Consider the following 23,589-nt stretch of genomic DNA (forward strand, 5'->3'; position numbering starts at 1 on the left):
ATTTTACCCCCCCCCCCCATTTTTTTGCTACCATAATCCTATTGCAATAGTGTACACTTGTCAAAAATTATATTTGATCTACATGCTGCTATATATTTTTAAAACTGTTTTTTAATAAATTGTTATATGAATTTTCAAATTTGATTCACTCATCATTTGTGAGCGCTGCTTTATGTGTTCTCTTCTTTTTTTCTGTATATATGTAGGGACTGACCCTCCCTATCCAAGCAGCTGCTCCCATTAAGTCAGCAACTCAATCCAAGCGCTCCCAAGGGTTTACACAGTAGTGTAACCACCCACTTTTGGTACCCATTATACTTGCCCCTTACACATTATGCCAAATGGAATGAGCCAAAATTCACATAATGCCACACGGATTGTGTCAAAATTCACATAATGCCACACGGATTGAGCCAAAATTTACATAATAACACACGGATTGAGCCAAAATTCACATAATGCCAAATGGATTGAGCCAAAATTCACATAATGCCACATGGATTGTGTCAAAATTCACATAATGCCACATGGATAGTGTCAAAATTCACATAATGCCACACGGATTGAGCCAAAATTCACATAATGCCAAATGGATTGAGCCAAAATTCACATAATGCCACATGGATTGTGTCAAAATTCACATAATGCCACATGGATTGTGTCAAAATTCACATAATGCCACACGGATTGAGCCAAAATTCACATAATGCCAAATGGATTGAGCCAAAATTCTTATAATGCCAAATGGATTGTGTCAAAATTCACATAATGCCACATGGATTGTGTCAAAATTCACATAATGCCAAATGGATTGAGCCAAAATTCACATAATGCCTCACGGATTGAGCCAAATTAATAAAATGCCATATGGATTGAGCCAAAATTCACATAATGCCACACGGATTGAGCCAAATTCATAAAATGCCATATGGATTGAGCCAAAATTCACATAATGCCACACGGATTGAGCCAAATTCATAAAATGCCATATGGATTGAGCCAAAATTCACATAATGCCACACGGATTGAGCAAAATTCATAAAATGCCATATGGATTGAGCCAAAATTCACATAATGCCACATGGATTGAGCCAAAATTCACATAATGCCACACAGATTGAGCCAAAATTCACATAATGCCACACGGATTGAGACAAAATTCACATAATGCCACACGGATTGAGCCAGAATTCACATAATGCCACACAGATTAAGACAAAATTCACAATACGCTTCATAAACAGGGACATTGTCCACCAAACATTTACACCATGATGTCCATTGCACATTAAGTTACACGGCATGATGTCCATTATGTATTATGCCAAACACCATAATGCCTATTAAAAATTATGCTACATACAGTAAGTGCTACTTATCTACATGCTCATTGCCAAGGGTTCCATGCTCATTGCCAGAGGTTCCATGCTCGTTGCCATGTGGGATTACATGCTCATTGCCAACGGGGAATACATGCTCGTGGTAAATGGGGGACAGCCGCCGCCAGGCAGAAGTGATAGCCACTGACAGTGGCAGAGCCTGGCTGTATTCCGAGCACTGCAGGTCCCAGCTATTTGAAATAATACCCATTTCACACCAGAAAATGCATTTCCAGGTTGGCCCCTTTTACATCAGCCTAGTCCCTGCATTTTCTGGTGTGAGGGGGAGAGAAAACCACCCCTCCCCCCTTTAACCAGTTATCTCATTTAACCGGCTATATCTTCGGAACTAACTGACCCATTTACATGAGACAAGTATCATATTGAAGAACCTTTGAGTGGGCTTTGAATGATTTTGGTCCAGTAAAACTGGAACGTTTAGTTCCAGAGTAATCTGCCCTCAAAGAACATGAACAGCCATGAAATTACATTTCAAAAATAAAAAAATCGATTTACACGCTATATCTCTGGAACCGATTGACCGATATGGACCATCCTGGTATCATATTGAAGGCCCAGCGATTTGGAATTGAATAAAATCAATCACAAGCTCCTGTGATGCCAGTGGGGGAACTGGCAGCTGTCGGAACCGGGTGGGGGTCGGAATTGACGGGGAAAAAATGTTACAGCTTTCTCAGGCGATATCTCCGGTTCCCGGGGGGCTAGAGACATGGGGCTGGGCTCGTTGGAAAGCTCTGGTCCTCATCTACAAAATGAATGGCAGGGGGGGGCACGTGCCCGGGTGCCCCCCCTTAATCCGCCACTGCGCACACCCCATTCAGTGAGAGAAGATGTCAGAAGGAGAAGGTGAGACATGGGAAGGATTCTAAGCAAGGTAGCTATCCATTTTACCCTCACATGTAACTTGTAAGTATGTCATTTATGTCAGTATTGTAGCAGTCTAGGACTGTCAATTGTTTTAATGTCGTTTTATGTAATCTAAGCAAGGAGACGTATATAAATATATACATATAATCGCATATACATAAATTACTGTGTTAATGTATTCTGTAATGGTTTGTTTTGCCTGTAAATAAATATCAGACTTTCTGAGCTAAAATTACAAGTCTTGAACTCTTATATTTTGGGAATTAGATTATTACTAGTACTCTGCATATTGTATTGTAAAGTCTATTAGAATATAATTGCAGATGTCAAATATATATGTTATATCAATACCAGATATAATTAATATAATATTTCAATCTCAATAACTATTATTGGGATAAGAGAAATATATAATTCCTAAAACTCTACAATGGCGACCACGAAGGGAGTTGTACATTTTGATATCTGATTGTATGATTATAATATTTATAAGGAGTAGCAGATGCGTGAAGCTGGCTACCTAACCTACAGAATCACAGTGATGATGTATCTAGGAAAACGTAATACTATTGTGTATTTCTATCTTGCATTGGTTGTAGACCTAGAATAGCGTATGGGTGAAACAGAACTGATATTTCATTGTTACAATTATCTGGGAGTGCACGCTTAGATATTGATATATGGCATCATTCAGCAACATTTTTAACTAATACTATATTTACTAGGCTCAGCACAAGGGCTGGTTAGCCTGCTGACACATTGCAAGATCACAGTGGGGTATGTTACTAAATAGGCACTTCATAATTGTAAAGGCCTAGAATAAATAAACAGTGGAAATGAGCATTTCCAAATAAATGATAATTAGTACCAGATATTAGAGTTAACTTTGAGAATCCGGACACTCATTGGGAGGATATCTTGTGTACAAAATATAAATATAGCATTGCAAAGTGTGTGCAATGCTGAATTTACATAAAGTTGCAGTGGCATTCAGGAAAATGCCCAAAACTGTTACTTTAGGAGCTAAAGAGAAATCAGGTACACGCCTTAAGAGTGCTTGTCTCAAAATGAATGCAAAGGTGCATTGCTTCTTAAAATCCCTAAAGGGCCAGAAGTGTTCTCAAAACCCAAAAGCAAAAAGCCTGGCAGTTTGTAGCCAAATTGTCAAGATCTCTCATGCAGAGATATCAGAAACACCCAGCGAGCAAGCTGAGATCGTAGAAACACCCAACACCACAAATAAAAGCATGGTAGGTGTATTTGAGTCTGTTATGGTCACACATACTATAAACAAACCAGCCTCTTTGATAGAGGAAGAAAGTAATACTGAGCAGATTTTCCCAGCGTCATCTTTAGAGGAAATCGAGAACATCATTGCCCCAAACATCCAGGGGTGCAATCCGAGGACGTAAGTACTATTGTATCTGGTCGTGTCCTTGTTGTCTTGTCTCCCCCTGTCTACCCTACTCGGGGATTAGCCACTTGTTGCTGTTGTCAGCAGAAGTCTTGAGGGATTTTACCTTTTTTACCTGAACTGACGGACTTAATTTGGCTCATTTAAATTTGGCTAATTGGCAACAATTCAAATTCCTCAGTCCCTCAGCAGGGTTTTGGTTTCACCTCTTGCCGAGTTTTACTTGTGTTATCCTTGCTCTCCCCCAACCCCCTATTCCCTCATGTGTCTTTATATTGCTTCTGATTGGCCCTGAAGCTTGTCTTAATTCGGCTAATTGGCATTCATTTAAACAAAAGGTTTTTTTTTTTGTTTTTTTTTGGCAGATCCATTTTATTAAGATTTAATTCTTTGGGAGCTATTTATAAAGGCGTGAAAAGAGGGGAGAAGTGTGGTTGCCGTGGGTAACATCTCCACTGGCTCCCCTCTCCACTCTTCTCACTGCTTCCCGAATAGACCCCTTTGCCACCAACTTTAGTTTATTAAACATATTTAAATATTCTTAATGTGTTTTAAATAAATACCACCTTTTACACTGCCAAATACATGTCTCTGAGTCTTTATTTATATTATGGTTACTTATGAGTGTGATTATATGGTATATACTATATATTATATGGTATATACATGGGACACCCCTCATATGGTTGAGGGCTTATAGAGCTTCATGTTTTCCCACTATACAGTTATTTCATTGATTTACTAATAAATAAATAAATAAATAAATAGTTGGCCATTGCTGATGCCAAATCACTCTGTCTAAATCTTTTAATATTATTTATTAATGTTATTTTAGTGTTTAGTTGTAAACACACAGTTATTATTGTGTGGTTGGCGCAGGGGACACCATCAGATTACCAAATTAGTGTAACACATTTATTTTTTAATAATCACAGAGGGCGTGAAGCAGCCACATCTCCAATTGTTCTCCCTGAACCTGTCTCTGAGTCAGAAATATGCTTCTCAATGGGTCTGTGGGCTGTGGGCACAAAACTGATACACATCCACTTGTGGCTACATAGGAGTCACAGGATGGCAGTGGGGTATTTGCACATGGTGCCCGATGCAGACCTGACCACTGGGCTGAGGGATTTCAGAGTCCAGCGATCAGGTAAACGCCATCCCAAGTTGCCCCGCACAAGCAAATGTCTACCATGTGCACTATGGAATCCAAAGAAAGGGGGAAAGGAAGAATGTCTCGGTGTGGTGCACCTGCAGATTTGTATAAAATATAACCTTTATTCATTGATTTCTAAAAGCTGCGAAATATACAACACAAATACATAAATGACACGGACAGTGAAATTAAAAGGAATAATCCTCACACCGTGAGGCTCCCAGGATCTATGTCCCTTCTTTTTATCTGGGTTTTTCTGTAGTGGTGCTTATGAACATGTGTAACAATGTTGCGTAATTTAACTGCACGGTAACAGTTAAAACACAGATGTTGCAACAGTATCCAACTGCCGAACAATAAAGGAGAATCCTCCTATCAGTTTAATAAAGGCAATCAATAGGTTAAAAGTGTTGTTCGGACAGTCTAACAGATCTAGGACTGTTGTCCCGGTGTCAGGCGACTCCCGTCGCCTGGCACCGGGACAACAGTCCTAGATCTGTTAGACTGTCCGAACAACACTTTGAGAAAGCGAGGGCTGTATAGGCATGAGGGAATATAAGAGTCTGTGCATTTTGTGATGGTATGACAAAGCTGGAAATAGAGTTCACTTACCCATAGAGGTGCAGGGTTGTTGGGTAGCCAATCAGGTGTAGAAGGGGTGGTAGCTTAGGTAAAGGTATATAAAGGGTAGTCAGGTGATCCATCTTCCTCTTGAGTCTGGATTCTTCCTTCAGGATCAGGGGACACATCGTGCTGCAAGGGACAGTAATCAGAGCTAAGTACCATTAAAAGGTTACCTATTGCTTCCCACTGCAGACCCTTCTGCCCCCAGCACTATGCACCGCTCTCAAAGGCATGCCCCCCCTCCCCGCTGGCTCTCTGACGCAGCGTGTACCCTGTCTGCTGCAGCAGCGCGTTGGGTCACCGCTCGGGAGCCGCGGCCTACTGCTACTGCGCCAGCCAGCCAGCCCGCTGCTATTCTCCGGGCGGGCTGCCTCCTCGGCGTCCCCCTCCCCACCTCCAGCAGCGAGCGTTGTAGGCGGGTCCCCGCCGGCGTCGCCGCTGGATCTCTCCGGCGTGCAGCCTACGCACACGCCGAGCACACGGTTGCACCGTCCCCGCGCCCCGCGCCGCCGCCCGGCTCACCACACCCGGCCAGCTCCAGCAGAGCTGGCGCTTCCTATCTCCCCAGCCCCCTCGCGGCGGGGAATGAGCCCCGAGCGGTGGCTGGGGGGTCACAGACACCGCGCAGGAGCTCCACTCCGGCGGTCTCACAGGCCCCCTCCACTCCAGACACTAGGTCTGATTGGCCAATTATACAAGGGGGTGCCAGGACACCCGGGCAAGGGACTGGGCATGATCCCATGCAAGATATCCTTGCCGCAGGCCACGGTGCTCTAGCACCACCTGCTGGACATCTTGCCTCCATGCTCTCCCAGGGTCCCATTAGGGTGTACATAGGGGGTTTCCTGCCTGGCCAGGGCACCCCGTCCGCCCAGGCTCCCCTAGTGGGGCCCTTCCACCAGCTCCCCACACTGCCACCCCCCGAGTCGGGGGGTCTTGGCCCCCGTCGCACAGGGCCAACCGCAGCGGGACCCACTGCAGCGGGGATGAGGGTCAGTCTGGGCGCCCGCGCAAGCTTGCAAAGTTAGTTGCGCGAGCCGTGGCCAAGAGGGTCAAAGGCACAAAGCGCAAACAGAGGGAGGCGCCACCACCCCCCGTTACAGATACGGCTGGGGATAAGGTCCACTGCTCTAATACAGCTATAGCCAGGGGGCTCCGTAGGGGAGTTAAAAAGAGGATTAAGAGGGGGAAGTTTGTGGATTTCTTCACTTTGACGGCCGATATGAAAAAAGAATTCGACAAGGCCAAGAAATCCTCAGCCAATGGGGAACTCGCATTCAAGAGCTTCCACAATTGGCTCAGGGGTTTCCTCATCTTTTCCTCGTGCTACCTGAGCACCAGGCCAGATGAGCACTTGAATGTTCTCCGCTACTTATTTTTGGTAAACGAGACATTCATCAGCTACAGGAATGGCGCATGGCGGGACTATGACGAGAAGTTTCGTAGGGCTCACGAGGGGTCAACAACCATGCCCATGGGGTGCAAACATGTAGAGATATGGCTGGAGGTCATTGGGAAAGGTCAGCCATCCACTGAGCAGACAGGCAGGAAGCCCTTTCTCGGGGGGAAACCCGGGGCGAAGACCCCGGGCAAGGGCAGGTGTTTTGCCTTTAACGACGGGAAATGTGAGAGAGGGGCAAAATGCCGCTACAGGCACGAGTGCCGTTGGTGTGGGGCAGGACACTCAGGGAAAGCCTGCAAGTCTGGAAGGGCCCAGGAACAGGGTGAGGCAGGGCCTAGCAACAAGTAAGGCACACTCCCCCATAGTCCTGGACGAGTTGGCTCGCCTCCTAGCATTTTACCCCGATAGGGAGGCGGCACAGTTTTTATTTGAGGGTTTTAAGTTTGGTTTTCAGTTACCCATACCCGAGTCTGTTGTAGTGAGATCCCATAAAAACCTAAAATCGGCCAGGGATTTCCCAGGGGTTGTGAGGCAAAAAGTGTATGCGGAGATAGAGCTGGGAAGGATGGCGGGCCCCTTTGCGGCCGAACCCTTGCCCAACATGTGCTTCTCCCCTTTAGGCGTGGTCCCTAAGAAGACGCCGGGGAAGTACAGGTTGATACAACACTTGTCTTACCCCCCCGGAAGGTCGATCAACGACGCCATACCGGAATCACAGTGTAGTGTGCATTACCAGCTCTTCGATGAAGTTCTGGAGATAGTGAAGGGTTTTGGTCAAGGGGCACTAATGGCGAAACTGGACATTGAGTCCGCTTTCCGGCTGCTCCCCTTGCACCCCACCTCATTCCGTTTTATGGGTTTCAGGTTAGAGGGGGGCATATATATTGACAAATGCCTGCCCATGGGATGTTCGGTCTCCTGTTCCTACTTTGAGAGATTCAGCACTTTCCTGCATTGGTGCATACAGGAAAGTGCGAGCTGCAAAGGGGTGGCTCACTATTTGGATGATTTCCTTTTTGTGGGACCAGGAGATGACGACACTTGCGAGCGCATTCTGGAAAGGGCCAAAGATATATTAACAGCCATGGGGGTTCCCATAGCAGCTGACAAGACAGAGGGTCCCACCAGGGTGATATCATATTTGGGTATAGAAATAGACTCTGAGGGTGGATGTTGCAGGCTGCCAGAGGATAAAGTGGTAAAGCTGCAGGCGCTGATCGAGGAGTGCCGGCGGAAGGGGAGGGTCCAGCTGCGGCTGATTCAGTCGCTGCTGGGATCTTTCAATTTCGCTTGCCGCATCATCCCTATGGGGAGGGTGTTCTGCAGGAAGCTGGAGAGGGCCACAGCGGGGGTAAGAGACCCACACCATACAGTCAGGCTAGGGCGAGAGATAAAGGGTGACCTAGCGGTCTGGTCCACTTTCCTGGAGCAGTTTAACAGGGAGCTGCTGTGGCCGGCGGACCCAGCCTCCAGTGTGGAACTACAGCTATACACGGATGCTGCGGGCTCGACGGGATTTGGGGCCTACTTACAGGGAGAATGGTGCTGCGCACCATGGCCACAGTCATGGATGGACCGCGGTTTCACGGTCAATCTGTTACTGCTGGAGCTCTTTCCCATAATTGTAGCGGTCGAGCTGTGGGCCAACCAGTTGGCGGACAGGAACATAGTGTTCTGGTGCGACAACATGGGAGTTGTCCATGCGATTAACAACCAGAGGGCCACTTCGCCAGAAGCATTGCGCCTGCTAAGACACCTAGTTTTACATTGTCTGCAGCACAATATACACTTTAGGGCCCGACACGTCCCGGGTGTCGACAACAGCATAGCGGACGCACTCTCGAGGTTCCAGTTCGAGAGATTTCGCGAACTGGCACCAGAGGCGGCCGTCACAGGGCTCAGATGTCCCCCTCTTGTATGGCAGGTCATAGAGTCGGCATGAAGTCACTGGCCCTGCTATCTTTGGCCCCGTCCACACGTAGAGCTTATGGGGCGGCTTGGAGGGATTGGTCAGCCTTTCGGGTTTCACCGGAGGCAGAGGGTAAGTCGGTCGAGGACCGGTTACTGGCCTTCGTCTGGGAACATTATAAAAGCGGCAGGTCAAAGTCGGCTATGGCGGCGGCTTTGGCTGGGATAGCGTTCCATTCCAAGTTACTAGGCGAGCCAGACCCTACCAGGTCTTTTGTACTATCCAAAGCTCTAAAAGGGTGGGCTAGGGCACAGCCAGGGGTTCCAGACTCACGTCGCCCGGTAGATGAGGGCATGCTGGGGGACCTTATGCAGTGTCTGAATGGAGTGGCAGAGAATGGTTATGAGGCGGCGCTCTTCAAGGTGGCCTTTTCCTTTGCATTCTTTGGGGCCTTTCGAGTAAGCGAGTTAGTGGCAGCGAACAAGCGCGCGCTTTCTGGGCTCCTCAAAGAAAATGTGGTTTTCCGTGAGGGGAAGATACTCTGCAAGATAGGGAGGTCTAAGACAGACCAAGCGGGTAAGGGCGCCTGGATTACATTGAGAGCGCACTGCAATAAGGCGATATGCCCTGTATCCCTGGCTGAGGTGTATGTCTCGGGCGGACCAGGCACCGCGGCACAGTTCCTGGCACACAAAGAGGTGGGGCCACTTACCCGATTCCAGTTTGCGGCTGTGTTTCGGAGGTGTGTCGCGGCATTGGGTCTCCCCGAGAAAGAGTATGGAACGCATTCGTTCAGAATCGGGGCGGCAACTTGCGCAGCCGCAGCGGGGCTTCCACCATCCTCAGTTCAAGCGGTGGGGAGGTGGAAGTCAGCCGCCTATAAGAAATATATAAGGTTAGATAAGTTGTAGATAGCGCCTGTTGCGCTGACCCGAAAACATATTGTTTACAATCGGTTTTGGAACTTTAGCGTTCCGGAATCGACGGTGTGAAGGGAATTTTTTTACTTTTTCCTCTGCAGGGGACTTAATTACAATTGGCTCCCCCCAACAGTCCACCAGAGGTTTTTTAAGATTTTTCCCCTTCACTCGGGTCTATAGTCAATGCATTCCAGTTGTGTCTTACAGTATAATGTTATATGCTAACCTTAGGCTTTATCTTTTTCAGCCCCTCCCCCTTCCTCACGGACTCTGGGCAGGGTTTGGTTAGTGGGGCACTCATACATATATTGGGCTGCTAGGCACCCATTGGCAGCCGCGGCCCCGGTGCTGTCTCGGGCACGGGAGGTGCACTGGCTGGGCATTAGGGGTTTTCAGTGGGATGGCCTGTGGGACCTGCTAGTCTCCAAAGCTAGGAGATTAGGCGTACCTGATGTTTTAGTAATACACCTGGGAGGCAATGACCTGGTCAAGCGGACAGGCATTGCATTAACCATACAAATCGAGAAGGACATGGCGAGGTTACAGGAGCGTTGGCCAGGTGTATTACTGGTGTGGTCAGACATGGTGCCCCGTTTCGCGTGTCGGAGCATAGAGGCTGTTGAGAAGGCCAGGAAGAAAGTGAACCACGCAGTGTCCAGGTACATAGTGGCGAAGGGTGGTAAAGCAGTCAGGCATCCCACCATTGTGAAAACTAACCCCATGTTATATAGGCCAGACGGGGTTCACCTAACGGACCCCGGTATGGCAATTTTCCTGCAGGACATTTTCACTAGTTTAGTGTAGTTAGGGCGTAGGTTGTTGTTTTAGGGTGGCGGGCCTTGTGGCACAGGTTAACCCGGCGGGGTAGGAGTGCCAAGGCAGTGGCGGTTGAGCGCTCTCGACCAGCACTCAAGTGTGGTGACAGGTGGTCTCCGTGGGGTAGGGCCCGCCCCTCTGCCAAGAAGGTAGGCGAGTCCCGACTCAACGCGGTGGGGCGCTGGACACTTCCTGGAAGTGCCCGCGTCTGGCCCTAGGAGGGGCGTGGCATGCCGCTGCGGAGCGGGCTGTACGCACAAGTTATTTGAGTGATGCCAGCGAGTGGGGCGACCTGGTCGCCGCCATGAGGGGCATCCGCGTTTTGAGGGTGCTGGTCTCAAGTGCTTCTACTTGCCATCCCTAAACAATTAGGGTCATACCATCTTTAAATAAATATCCTAGATGACCTTTAAACTTACGCAGTTGGTGTCCGTGTCTTATTTATTAGTTAAGGTGTCAGTGTGAGTTATTTCTAGGCTTAAGTGTTAAGTAATAGATATAAGATAAAACAGCATAATTCTCTAGGCGCCTTAGATGTAACGAGGGCTGCATAGGCTCGAGTGTAATTAAGAGCCTGTGAATTTGCAGTAGTTAAATAAAGTTGTGAATGTCAAGATAAGGCCGGAGGCAAATAATGAGTGGCAGGTAGATCTGCCCTATGGGGTAGCTGGGGGGCGTCAGCTTAGAGAGGGGTACTTATAGGCAAACATGCAGGAAGGACTTCCTCTTTGAGTCTGGATTCCCACCCTCCCTCCCCTTTTAAAGTGCTACATGGGCTTTTTGAGCCTTCACCAAATTTGAATTTAGTTTGATTTACAATCGGCGGTTGAGCGCTCTCGACCAGCACTCAAGTGTGGTGACAGGTGGTCTCCGTGGGGTAGGGCCCGCCCCTCTGCCAAGAAGGTAGGCGAGTCCCGACTCAACGCGGTGGGGCGCTGGACACTTCCTGGAAGTGCCCGCGTCTGGCCCTAGGAGGGGCGTGGCATGCCGCTGCGGAGCGGGCTGTACGCACAAGTTATTTGAGTGATGCCAGCGAGTGGGGCGACCTGGTCGCCGCCATGAGGGGCATCCGCGTTTTGAGGGTGCTGGTCTCAAGTGCTTCTACTTGCCATCCCTCAACAATTAGGGTCATACCATCTTTAAATAAATATCCTAGATGACCTTTAAACTTACGCAGTTGGTGTCCGTGTCTTATTTATTAGTTAAGGTGTCAGTGTGAGTTATTTCTAGGCTTAAGTGTTAAGTAATAGATATAAGATAAAACAGCATAATTCTCTAGGCGCCTTAAATTTCCCCCAAAATATTCAAATCACATCAGTGGTCACTTCATTTTCTTGAGTAATTGGATCAATGATTACCTACATGGATGCAATCGGACAGTTTTGAAACTTGGAATGATTCTCAATGGGATAGTTGATGCTTAAAACAATAGTTTTGTTAGTGACAAAAATCAATATAAATATATCCAAAACTGATACAAAAACTAGGTGCTCATAAATAGAGATGTCCATTGACCTCTGTGTTTTCGTTCTAATTCATGGTTAGGTTTTGACCAAACTCTCCTCACTTGTTTTTTTTTTTTTTAAAGAAAACTTATGCAAATAGATAAAATCACATCCAATTTTTTGCTCCTACAGTATTATTGACCTTGATTACATTAATTTCCAGTCATTTGCAGTCAATTTTTGCCCACCAACTAACAGCTCACAACATTGATTTCATCCAGTGCAGGCTGCAGCATGTTGGTTGGTTATTAAGATGCACAAACACATATCAGTTTATAGCACATCTATGAATTATTGCAGATCAGCAGTTGTAGAATTTGTAGTTGCATCAACTACAAATTCTACAACTGCTGGTCTGCAATAATTCATAGATGTGCTATAAACTGATATAGCACATCTACGAAGAATGTTGTGAACTTGGGATGTAGTGGAGGAGGGGTGCACAAATGATATTTTTGCACATGGGTCAAACTCACAAAAGTTTTGCCACTGCTTCACAGATGACTACTACAAATGCTTTCATCAACTTGAAGTGCGGTGTGAAAGCGCCACCCTGGGTCAAGCAAACCGGCATTTCAACACTGGTTACGAACAGGGTTGAACATGGCTCTGACACGGGTCAAGTGACCCGGGTCTCATTCACGCTATGGAGGAGCAGGGCCGGCGCCACCACTAGGCAAGGTTAGGCATCTGCCTAGGGCGCCGGCCACTGGAGGGCGGTAGTGAGCCGCAGGAGGAAGAACAAAGCAGCAGCAGGAAGGTACGCTGCCTACCGCAGAGGAGAAGACCTCGGAGGAACTTTGAACTTGAAGGCAGAGGCGGATTGGGCCACCGGGATACCGCAGCACTTCCAGGTAGCGGTGGACTGGCGGCCTCCTATCATTGGCGTGCGCACGGGGGGGTGCCGGCCGGGGGTGCACAGGGCACTTCCTTTCCTAATGATGCGCCCTTCACGACGACGCCTCCTACCCTGGCCGGATGCTTCCAGCGCCTCCTTCACATGTGAAGCAGGCGCTCGTTTTCATTCCGCGGCTCCTGACAGGTCTAATGTTTTAATCGTGCGTGCGCACTGGGGGTGCCGGCCGGGGGTGCACAGGGCACTTCCTAATGATGCGCCCTCCACGCCACCGCCTACCCTGGCCGGATGCTTCCGGGTTCAGACGCCTCCTTTACATGTCTGCCAGAAAGCGGCAGCGGCAACTTTGTTCCTCCTCTGCTTATGATCTGAGCTCCTTCCCCCTCCGCCCATCACCTCCATCTCCCCTCCGCATGCCAGGCGCCTCCTTCCCTCCTCTTTGTCCCCACACGCCGCAGCAGTGGTATCATATGCCACTGTGTATATAGCACAATGGCATTAATTATATGTGTGTGGCACTCCAGGGGGGCATTAAGCATGTGGCACTACAGGGGCATTATATGTGTGGTACTATTGGGGGGGGGGGCAGTATGTATGTGGCACTGTTGGGGCATTGTGTGTGCCAATAAAAGGTCAGCAGTATGTGTGTGGAACTATGGTGGGCAGTATGTATGTGGCGCTAAAGGGTCACCATTATGTGTTTGGCACTATGGTGGGCAGTATGTATGTGGCACTACAGAAGCATTATGAATGTGGCACTATGGGGGGCATTATGCATGTGCCACCATGGGGGGCATTATGCATGTGGCACTACGGGGGGCATTATGCATGTGGCAATGAGCATGTAATCCCTCCTGGCAATGAGCATGTAGTCCCTGTGACAATGAGCATGCAACCCCCCCTCCCCCCATGTGGAGGAGCATGTAACCCCCTGGCATGGAGCATGTAAATCCTGGCATCGAACGTGTAACCCCTGACAACGAGCATGTAGGTAAGCACTTATATGACATAATATGTAATGGGGATTATGGTGTGTGGCATAATGTGTAATGAGCAATATGGTGAATGGTATAATATGTAATGTATACAATTATACAACATATAAGTGGTCAAATGGGTAATTTGGTGTGTGGCATATTGTGTAATGGGCATTACAGTATATGGCATAATGTGTAATAGGCAATTCGGTGTGGGGCATAATATGTCATGGGCATTATGGTGTGGAATGTAATAGGTAATTGGCATAACGGGGTGTGGCCTAATATGTAATTGGTATTATGGTATGTATTGGCATAACGGTGTAGTAGGCAGCTGCTGGTGTGGGGGACTTGCTCTGTGCCAACTGCCCAGTACAATATAATTATGAACCCACCCTGCACATAGAAATGAATGGACAGCCAGTGATTGGCTGAGAGCTCTCTGATTGAGAGCTCTCAGCTATTCACTGACTGTCCATACATTTCTATGTGCGCCCGCTGCTACCCGGGTTCCCCTACGCCAGTGGCGTAACTCCAAATGGACGAGCCAGCGCAGCGGGATATGTTACTGTTACATGGTATTTATTGATGCTATAATTTATGTTGTTAATCTAAAAATGTAGCTAATAAATATGTTAAAAGTCAATTGTGTATGTGAGAAGTTGGGGGGCGGGGGGGGGGGGGCGGTATCCTGTAGGTTTGCCTAGGGCGCCTAGATGCCTTGCACCGGCCCTGTGGAGGAGGCAGCGATGTCAGCTCCAAGTGCTGCTTCCTCCCCTGCCCTCCGATGATGTCCCGCCGATCCGCCCCCTTGTGCGACACATAGCTGCTCCAAAGGGAGCAGCATTGAAGGAGGCAAGTATGTACATAGATATTCCAAGTAGTTGGACTTGTTAATTGTCACTATACTATATATATTAGAGGCACTACCTATATACTATACTATATTACTGTACTGTATATATTAGAGGCACTACCTATATACTAAATTACTGTACTGTATATATTAGAGGCACTACCTATATACTATACTATATTACTGTACTGTATATATTAGAGGCACTACCTATATACTATACTATATTACTGTACTGTATATATTACCCCCCCTTGCACGATTGGCGGCACCCCCCCTGCGACCCCCCTCCCGCGATTCGCGGCACACCCCCCCCCCCCCCCCGCAATTCGCAGAAGCCCCAGGATTAAATGGCACATGCAAAACACTGACATGGCTATGGTCGACAATGAAAAAGGTTGACATGAGTTTTTGAAGATTTCTTTTTAATTTTTTTTATTTTTTCATATTCATTGTCATGTGTCGACATGGACACCAATGAAGTGGCACACTTATGTCAACATTTACATGTGTTGACCTTTCTGTGTTGTTTTTTTCTTGTGGCGATTCGCGGCACCCCCCGTGACCCCCCACCTCCCGCAATTCGTGGCAACCCCCCACCGGAACCCCTGTGAACCCCGCCCTCCCGCGATTCGCGGCACCCACCCCTGCGACCCCCCCTCCCGCAATTCGCGGCACCCCCCCGTGATTCGCGGCAGCTCCAGAATTAAATTGCACATGGAAAACACTGACATGGCTATGGTCGACAATGAAAAAGGTTGACATGAGTTGTTGAAGTTTTTTTGTCATTTTTTGAATATTTTCATATTCATTCTCATGTGTCGACATGGACACCAATGAAGTGCCACACTTATGTCAACATTTACATGTGTTGACCTTTCTGTGTTGATTTTTTTCTTGTGGCGATTCGCGTCACACCCTCCGCAACCCCCCCTCCGGCGATTCGCGGCAACCCCCCGCCGGAACCCCCATGAACCCCGCTCTCCCGCGATTCGCGGCACCCACCCCACGCAACCCCCCCCCTCCCGCAAATCGCGGCACCCCCCGCGATTCGCGGCAGCCCCAGGATTAAATGGCACATGCAAAACACTGGCACGGCTATGGTCGACAATGAAAAATGTTGACATGAGTTTTTGAAGATTTATTTCATTTTTTGAATGTTTTCATATTCATTGTCATGTGTCAACATGGACACCAATGAAGTGGCACACTTATGTCAACATTTATATGTGTTGACCTTTCTGTGTTGATTTTTTCTTGTGGCGATTCGCGTCACACCCCCCCGCAACCCCCCCCCGCGATTCGCGGCACCCCCGTGACCCCCCACCTCCCGCAATTCGCGGCAACCCCCCACCGGAACCCCTGTGAACCCCGCCCTCCCGCGATTCGCGGCACCCAACCCCGCGACCCCCCCCTCCCGCAATTCGCGGCACCCCCCGTGATTCGCGGCAGCTCCAGAATTAAATTGCACATGGAAAACACTGACATGGCTATGGTCGACAATGAAAAAGGTTGACATGAGTTTTTGAAGTTTTTTTTTTCATTTTTTGAATATTTTCATATTCATTCTCATGTGTCGACATGGACACCAATGAAGTGCCACACTTATGTCAACATTTACATGTGTTGACCTTTCTGTGTTGATTTTTTCTTGTGGCGATTTGCGTCACACCCCCCCACCCCCCCCCCCACAACCCCCACTCCCGCGATTCACGGCACACACACACACACACCTCCCCCGCGATTCTCGGCACCCCACCCCATGACCCCCCCTCCCGTGATTCACGGCACACCCCCGCGACCCCCCCTCCCATGATTCGCCGCAACCCCCACCCCGTAACCCCCCCTCCCGCGATTCGCGGCACCCACCCCCGCGACCCCCCCTCCCGCAAATCGCGGCACCCCCCCGCGATTCGCGGCAGCTCCAGAATTAAATTGCACATGGAAAACACTGACATGGCTATGGTCGACAATGAAAAAGGTTGACATGAGTTTTTGAAGTTTTTTTTTTCATTTTTTGAATGTTTTCATATTCATTCTCATGTGTCGATATGGACACCAATGAAGTGCCACACTTATGTCAACATTTACATGTGTTGACCTTTCTGTGTTGATTTTTTCTTGTGGCGATTCGCGTCAATCCCCCCCACCCCCCCGCAACCCCCACTCCCGCGATTCACGGCACACACACACCCCCCCCCGCGATTCTCGGCACCCCACCCCGTGACCCCCCCTCCCGTGATTCACGGCACACCCCCTGCGACCCCCCCTACCATGATTTGCCGCAACCCCCGCCCCCGTAACCCCCCTCCCGCGATTTGCGGCAACCCACCCCACGACCCCCCTCCCGCGATTCTCTGCAATCCCTCCCCTCCCGCGATTCGCAGCATCCACCCCCCCACAACCCCCCCCTCCTGCAATTCGCGGCACCCCCCGCGACCCCCCCTCCTGCAATTCGCGGCACCCTCCGCGACCCCCCCTCCCGCGATTCGCGGACACCTAAGTTGCAATACAAGGCATCTTTCATACAATTCTAACCATATTTCTCATATACAAACGTTCACAAATTAAGGGGGCGCAGCCCCTTACGACGGTGTGAAGAGCGCCCGTAGGGCGCGATGAATCACCTAGTATATATATATATGTGGTATCAATCAATCAGAGCCTCACCAGTGACTGACCTCACCGCACGTCACTGATACTTCTCTACATTTAAAGGTTTGTTTAATTTAAGGTAAGAATCTTTTTAAGACCTGCTTATATATGCTAAGGTAGGTATTTGTTAAACAGTTATACACATTCACTACGTGCTTTCATAGACTTTACACAGTAGCACACTCAATCTACACAAGTCGACATGTGTCAACGTTTTCACTGTAACATCAACATAAGTTGATCTAAAAGTAACAGCAATGTGGGGACACATAGATAGTGATTAAAATGCAACATTAGAACATAATAAATATACATGTAAGGAGGGTTAAAATGTATTTTTATTAGGGTGTTCATTAAGGTAGACAATTGAGGTAATATAAAACAATAACTGAATAACAATTAGAATAATTCATGTAATTGCCTTAATCATAGTTGAAAGGCGAGATTTGCAGGTCCATATATGTGAAGGGTATGCCACCGTGCACGGACGTACGCTCACTCTCATGAGCGGTGACATACGCTGAGTTTTCCATTGAAAACAATAGAGACCCATCCGTGCACGGTGGCGTACGCTCAGATAGCCGCAAGAAGTCGGTGGGAAGACGGACGAGAGACGTCCGTAAACGGTGGCGTACGCTCAGTTGTACGCCAGTTGTCGGAGTCTAAGGGCTGATCCGTCCGTGTACGTTGGTGTACGCTCAATTGTACGCCACTCCCCTTCGACGTTGTTTCTGGCCGTACGTATGCGGCTGATTTGTGGGTGGACTTAACCTCAACGGCCGCGTACGGAGAGCGTACGTTAATAGTGAACGTACGCACGTTTGGCCGCACCAACCAGAATAACCCCCTATATTACTGCACTATATATATTACAGGCACTACCTCTAATAGGCAAGTGTTTTGTGTTCCAGACCAACCATGGCCTCTATCTTCAGCAAAAGGTCTGCATATACAACATAATACTACATCTGTAAAAATTAAAATAAACAATATTGGTAATATCATTATTTTGCTTTCTGACTTTTGAATGTTCTCTCTCTCTGTTTCCGCATGTTCTTCTCTTACTGTGAAGGTGAGAGGCAGGACATTTAATGTGGACCTGCCAGCATACCCTTCTATACTCAGGCTTAAGTGGTATGCTGGAGCTTGTAGTTCCAAACTGGTAATTTACATATTGCCTAACTCAGATATATTAATAAGTATAGGTTATCTGCCTGCACTTACCCACACATGTGGTATGCTGTCAGTTAAAAGCTTAACTTCGGATTGTTCCATAAAACTATGTATATAACTGTAACACATTTATTTTACATCTGTGCTGGCACAAACCTGCAACCAGCAAACAGACTTTACTCAGCTGCTATCACAGACTTGCCTACCCTCCCGCATTTAGCGGGAGGCTCCCGGTTTTTACAGGAACCTCTCGCTGCCCCGCAAACCTGCCCCTACCTCCCGGTTTTTGCGGGGCCTTCAGCACAATCCCGACTGCGCATGCGCGCGCACCGCTTCCGGGGGACCTGCACGGCGCACGCCATGATGACAGCCGGCCACCGCAGGGATGTGGCCGACCGACGTGCTGTATTGGGAGGAAGAGGAAGTCCGTGCATGCAGCAGGAGGAACAGGAGAGCTCGTCACAGGGCTTCCCTGATTCTGGCCCCGCCCACCCACTCACACAGTGAGCTCCGTGCAATGCTGTTCCTGGAAGTTCCTGGCCTGCTCCTGTCACTGGCTGCTCTGTGCTGCATCCACGACTGCCAGCTCCCTGCACCTCCCAGGAAGGGGCAACACAGCCAGGTGAGTGCTGTGTACTGTGGGAGTGACGGGCTGTGTGTAATCTGTCACTTGTATGATTTACTGTGGGGCTATGTGTACTAGTGTGGGGGAGAGGGGGCTGTAATATGACTGTGGGTACTCTGTGCAATGTGTGTGTGTGGGGGGTTGTGTATAATGTCATATGGGGGGGTTGTGTATAATGTCATATGGGGGGGCTGTGTATAATGTAAAACTGGGGGGCTGTGTATAATGTAACATGGGGGCTGTGTATAATGTAAAACTGGGGGGGCTGTGTATAATGTAATATGGGGGCTGTGTATAATTTAACATGGGGGGCTGTGTATAATGTAACATGGGGGCTGTATATAATGTAATATAGGGTGGGCTGTGTATTATGTAACATGGGGGGCTGTGCATAATGTAACATGGGGGGACTGTCTATAATGTAACATGGGGTGCTTTAGTACTATAGCATACCTCCCAATTGTCCCAATTACAGCAGGACAGTCCCGCTATTTGGAGACTGACCCGCTGTGCTTGCCACATGGGTAATTGGGGGGAGCCGAAGTTCACCGCTGCTTTGCTGCAGAGCAGCTGGTGATCGCTGAAGTGATACCGTAAGCTTGCACATGGCATCTCTTCAGCGCAGGGACGGAGGGAGTGCAGGCAGGGAGCTGCCCAGCTGCTAGGAATGATGAAAATGGGGGTCGTGGTGCTAGTCCATGCCCTCTCCCCAAGGCCACACCCACCTAGTGTGTAGCTCCGCCCATTCTTGGGACGGCCGCAGTTTGGGACGGCACGGCGCATTTTACTAGCACCTGGAATCTCCCTGAAACTAGTTTTCAAAAGTAGGCAAGTATGTGCTATCATTATGCTCCGGGTCTTAAGTGATGGAGTAAAATTCATAAACATTACTAACCCTTAAAAAGAAGAGAGTATGTAATAGTTAGTCCATGAGAAATAAATATACACTAAATAATATACTCACAAATTTTTAAATAATATATGGTTAGGTCTAATCAGTATATACAGAGTGATTTAATGGCTCTGCATAAGGAATTTAACACCATTTTCACTATAGTTTCACTTAAATTGAATTTCACTTAAATTAAGATTATTTTCATGGCTGCTATATAAAAAATAAAAAAAAAATGGAATAAAGTTGTGAGAAAAAAAAAAAACATTTGTGATTACAGGAAGTGATGTCATCACTTAGTGCTATATAAGCCAGCACCAACAGAGACTTAATCATTCACTCTGGTGGATTCATGCGGTGCACATCTCTTCACAGAACTCCAATGTAAGTAATGCATTTATGGGATTGTGATCCATTCCTTTTTTACTGAGCTTACATATTATACAAGCAGGGACCATTTGCCCCTGGACTTCTGTTTAATTGATATTATATATACCTTGTTGTTTATACCAGTTACTTTGTAATGGATGCACCTTTATATATATATTATGGTGATAATCATGCTAGATTTATAAATCCTGGTTAGACTGATTACATTTAGAGTCGATTAACAATTAGAGTGTATGGAATTTTTTTCGGAATGCTATTTATTGATTTCCATATAATTTGCAATTAGCTAAAACCCAATTATTGATCCTACCATTAGATTGTACGGGCTATTTTCTCATTTGAGCCCAGTATCGTGTATTGCTGGAGAAAATCAAAACCCATCGGGTATGTAAAAGGATCTCAATTTTGAATATGTTTTATTCATGTTTCAAATGGCCATATACTTATGTACTGTTAAATTTGCATATAGCTCTTATTGAATAATCGTGCCATCATTCTGGCTAATTGATGAGAAATTCACTCTGGATACTTGATACTTATTTCTGAATATTATAGGTATGTGTTTTTATTATAATTTTTTTCACATAATTTCACCCTCCCTTGAATTGGTGATTCCATCCATTTTGGGTTTCAATGGTGACATCTTCGTGTTTAGACCATTTTTGTCCTTTTTCCTCCTCCTCCTCCTCCTCCTCCTAAACCTGTTTTTTGCCTTCTGAAGTATCTTGTTTTAAAAAATTCTTATTGAATGGTATTTACATATGTATTTATTGTTTGTATTATGATTTGCAGTCGTTTCAATTGTTTCACTGCCCCTGATGAAGTCATGAATATGACGAAACGCGTTGGGCCTTCCATTCTGAATTGACTATACCACCAGTGTCATCGTTCCAATTGCGACTCATAATGTCTCACCAGAGTTTTATTTTCATTGTTTATGTGTAAACATTACACCCTAAGAGGTGTTTTTGATGACAATTTTTACTGAGGTTGTAATAAATACCATTTTTATCAAAATTGTTGTGATATACAGTATTAGCGCCCTCTGAAACCCCACTTTTTTTTTTCATATATATATATAAATATATCTCAAGACCCAAAATCTCTAAAATTGCGCTCACAATGATCCAACTGGTCGCTTATAACACTTAATCCCCTACTAGTGGGATTTTCTAAACAAATACCACCCCAATAGTGTTATTTTAGCGGCCTTAGGTAGGAATTAATTAGGTATTTTCCTTTCTTTCAACTCCTTAAGAAATCAAAGATTTTTGACATATATCAAAATATTTATTAAAAAATTAATATTCAACTTATAAAAAGCATTTTTTCTCATCAGTTCTTGATTAACTGGTGTTCCTTTAATCTTGAAGCAAGTACCCGACGCATTACACATTATATACGGATAGACACTCCTCAAAATGTGTGTTTTTAACTCCCTTTGGAGGTAGTTCGCTTGACACCCGTCAGGGCGGGCACAATGGATAGACCCTTTTGCGAAAAAAATTTTTTCTAGATTAATTTTATATTTTGGCAGGAAGATGGATAAATTAATTCCTGACCTCAGACTAATGGATAATTCATTTGGTTGGAGTAATCAGTAAATTTTCTACAGAAAGGTCCCCCTTATTATCTGTGCATGTGTTCTCCTCAGTTACCAGACTGCAAGTGTGTGTGTGTATATATATATATATATATATATATATATATATATATATATATATATATATATATATATATATATATATATATATATATATATATATATATATATATACGTGTGTGTGTGTGTGTGTGTGTGTGTGTGTGTGTATGTATGTATATATATATATATATATTCCAAAAAGTTCCGCACCTATCGCCAAAGAGTCACCACGGCGGTGCTCACTCCAAGGATAAATATCCAGACAATAAAGAGCGAAAAGAAGAGGGCACTCACCAATCGTTGAATGTAGTTTGAAGAGAAAAAATGTATTTATGCTTACATGACTAACGTTTCGGTCTTACACAGACCTTTGTCAAAGCCAAGCAATACAGAGAGCAGGTCCTTCCACCATGAACACACATACATACATATATATATATATATATATATATATATATATATATATATATATATATATATATATATATATAATAAATACACATATATATTATATTCGGCTAATGCTGGCTGGACTGGGCTGCGCTGGCAGTGGCAGGAGCACCAGTGATATTAGCCCCGCTGGGACTCAGAGCAGCAGCAGAGAGTGTCCTGGGGCTGGGAGTCGGGGAGGCACGTGACCACTAGGTGTCTAATCATACACTAGGACTCCAAATTGATGCATAAAAATGTACACGTAATTCGTAATGTATATAAAAAAGTGCTACAGCAATGTAAAAGGTTTGTTAAGCCTATTAATGCTAAGCCGCAGAACAAAGCAGTAATTACTCAAGAATAAGCTCCGTTAGTGCCCAGTGTTGGCAGAATGGAAGCTATATGGCATAACTGCAAACAAGTGGACTAGATGGCATCTGAAAGCCCCAAGTGCCTATATCATCACCATTACATATCTGCCACTGTCTACTGCCGGGGAGTGGCACAAACTTTGTAACTCTTTGGTCTCAAAGTGAAGAACGAGTCTGCAGTGAGGTCTAGGTCATCCCTGTCCACTCCTGGTGGGTGCCTGAAGGTAAACTTTTGAAGCATGCCAGTGAAGAAGATAAAGAGCTCCATCCTGGCCAGGCTCTCTCCAGCGCACGCCCTCCGACCTGTATGGGAATAAATAAATAAATAAATAAATAAGAAAAGATAGACATTCAAGGATGCAAATAGCAAGTTTTAGCATACAATCCATGTCTATGGAGGCACTAGTCTATGGAGTAACAGGGGCACCAAATTGTTGGCATAGAGGGTGACATTTAATAGAATGCCATTTTTTGTCATTTTCAAATTTGCCCATTATCGTACATTTTAAAATCGCACATTTTTTGCAGTGAATTCGCATATTTAATCAGGTGCATATTTTGGGCAAGAAGGTGCAATTAAGTGCGATAATGTGCGAATTTTAGTCATGAAAATGTGTGATTTTTAGGCATGAAAATGTGCGAATTTGAGAAAATGTGTGAATTTGTGTTTTAAAAAAAAAATGGCATGGGATCCCCCCTCCTGA

General features: G+C 46.4%; 1 protein-coding gene across 1 annotated transcript in view; it reads right to left on the reverse strand.

Annotated features, from left to right (window-relative positions):
- Positions 1-22,321: 22,321 nt before the first annotated feature.
- The window catches only part of LOC146020192 (cytochrome P450 2W1-like), a 57,327-nt gene continuing 56,059 nt past the window's right edge, over positions 22,322-23,589 (reverse strand). The window contains exon 9 of the mRNA XM_083153125.1: positions 22,322-23,188. Within this exon, the coding sequence (XP_083009251.1) occupies positions 23,001-23,188 (188 nt within the window). The 3' untranslated portion in view covers positions 22,322-23,000. The remainder of the gene's footprint in view (positions 23,189-23,589) is intronic.

The sequence above is a fragment of the Crinia signifera genome, chromosome 7, assembly GCF_055691185.1.
Source record: "Crinia signifera chromosome 7, ASM5569118v1, whole genome shotgun sequence".
Lineage (NCBI taxonomy): Eukaryota > Metazoa > Chordata > Amphibia > Anura > Myobatrachidae > Crinia > Crinia signifera.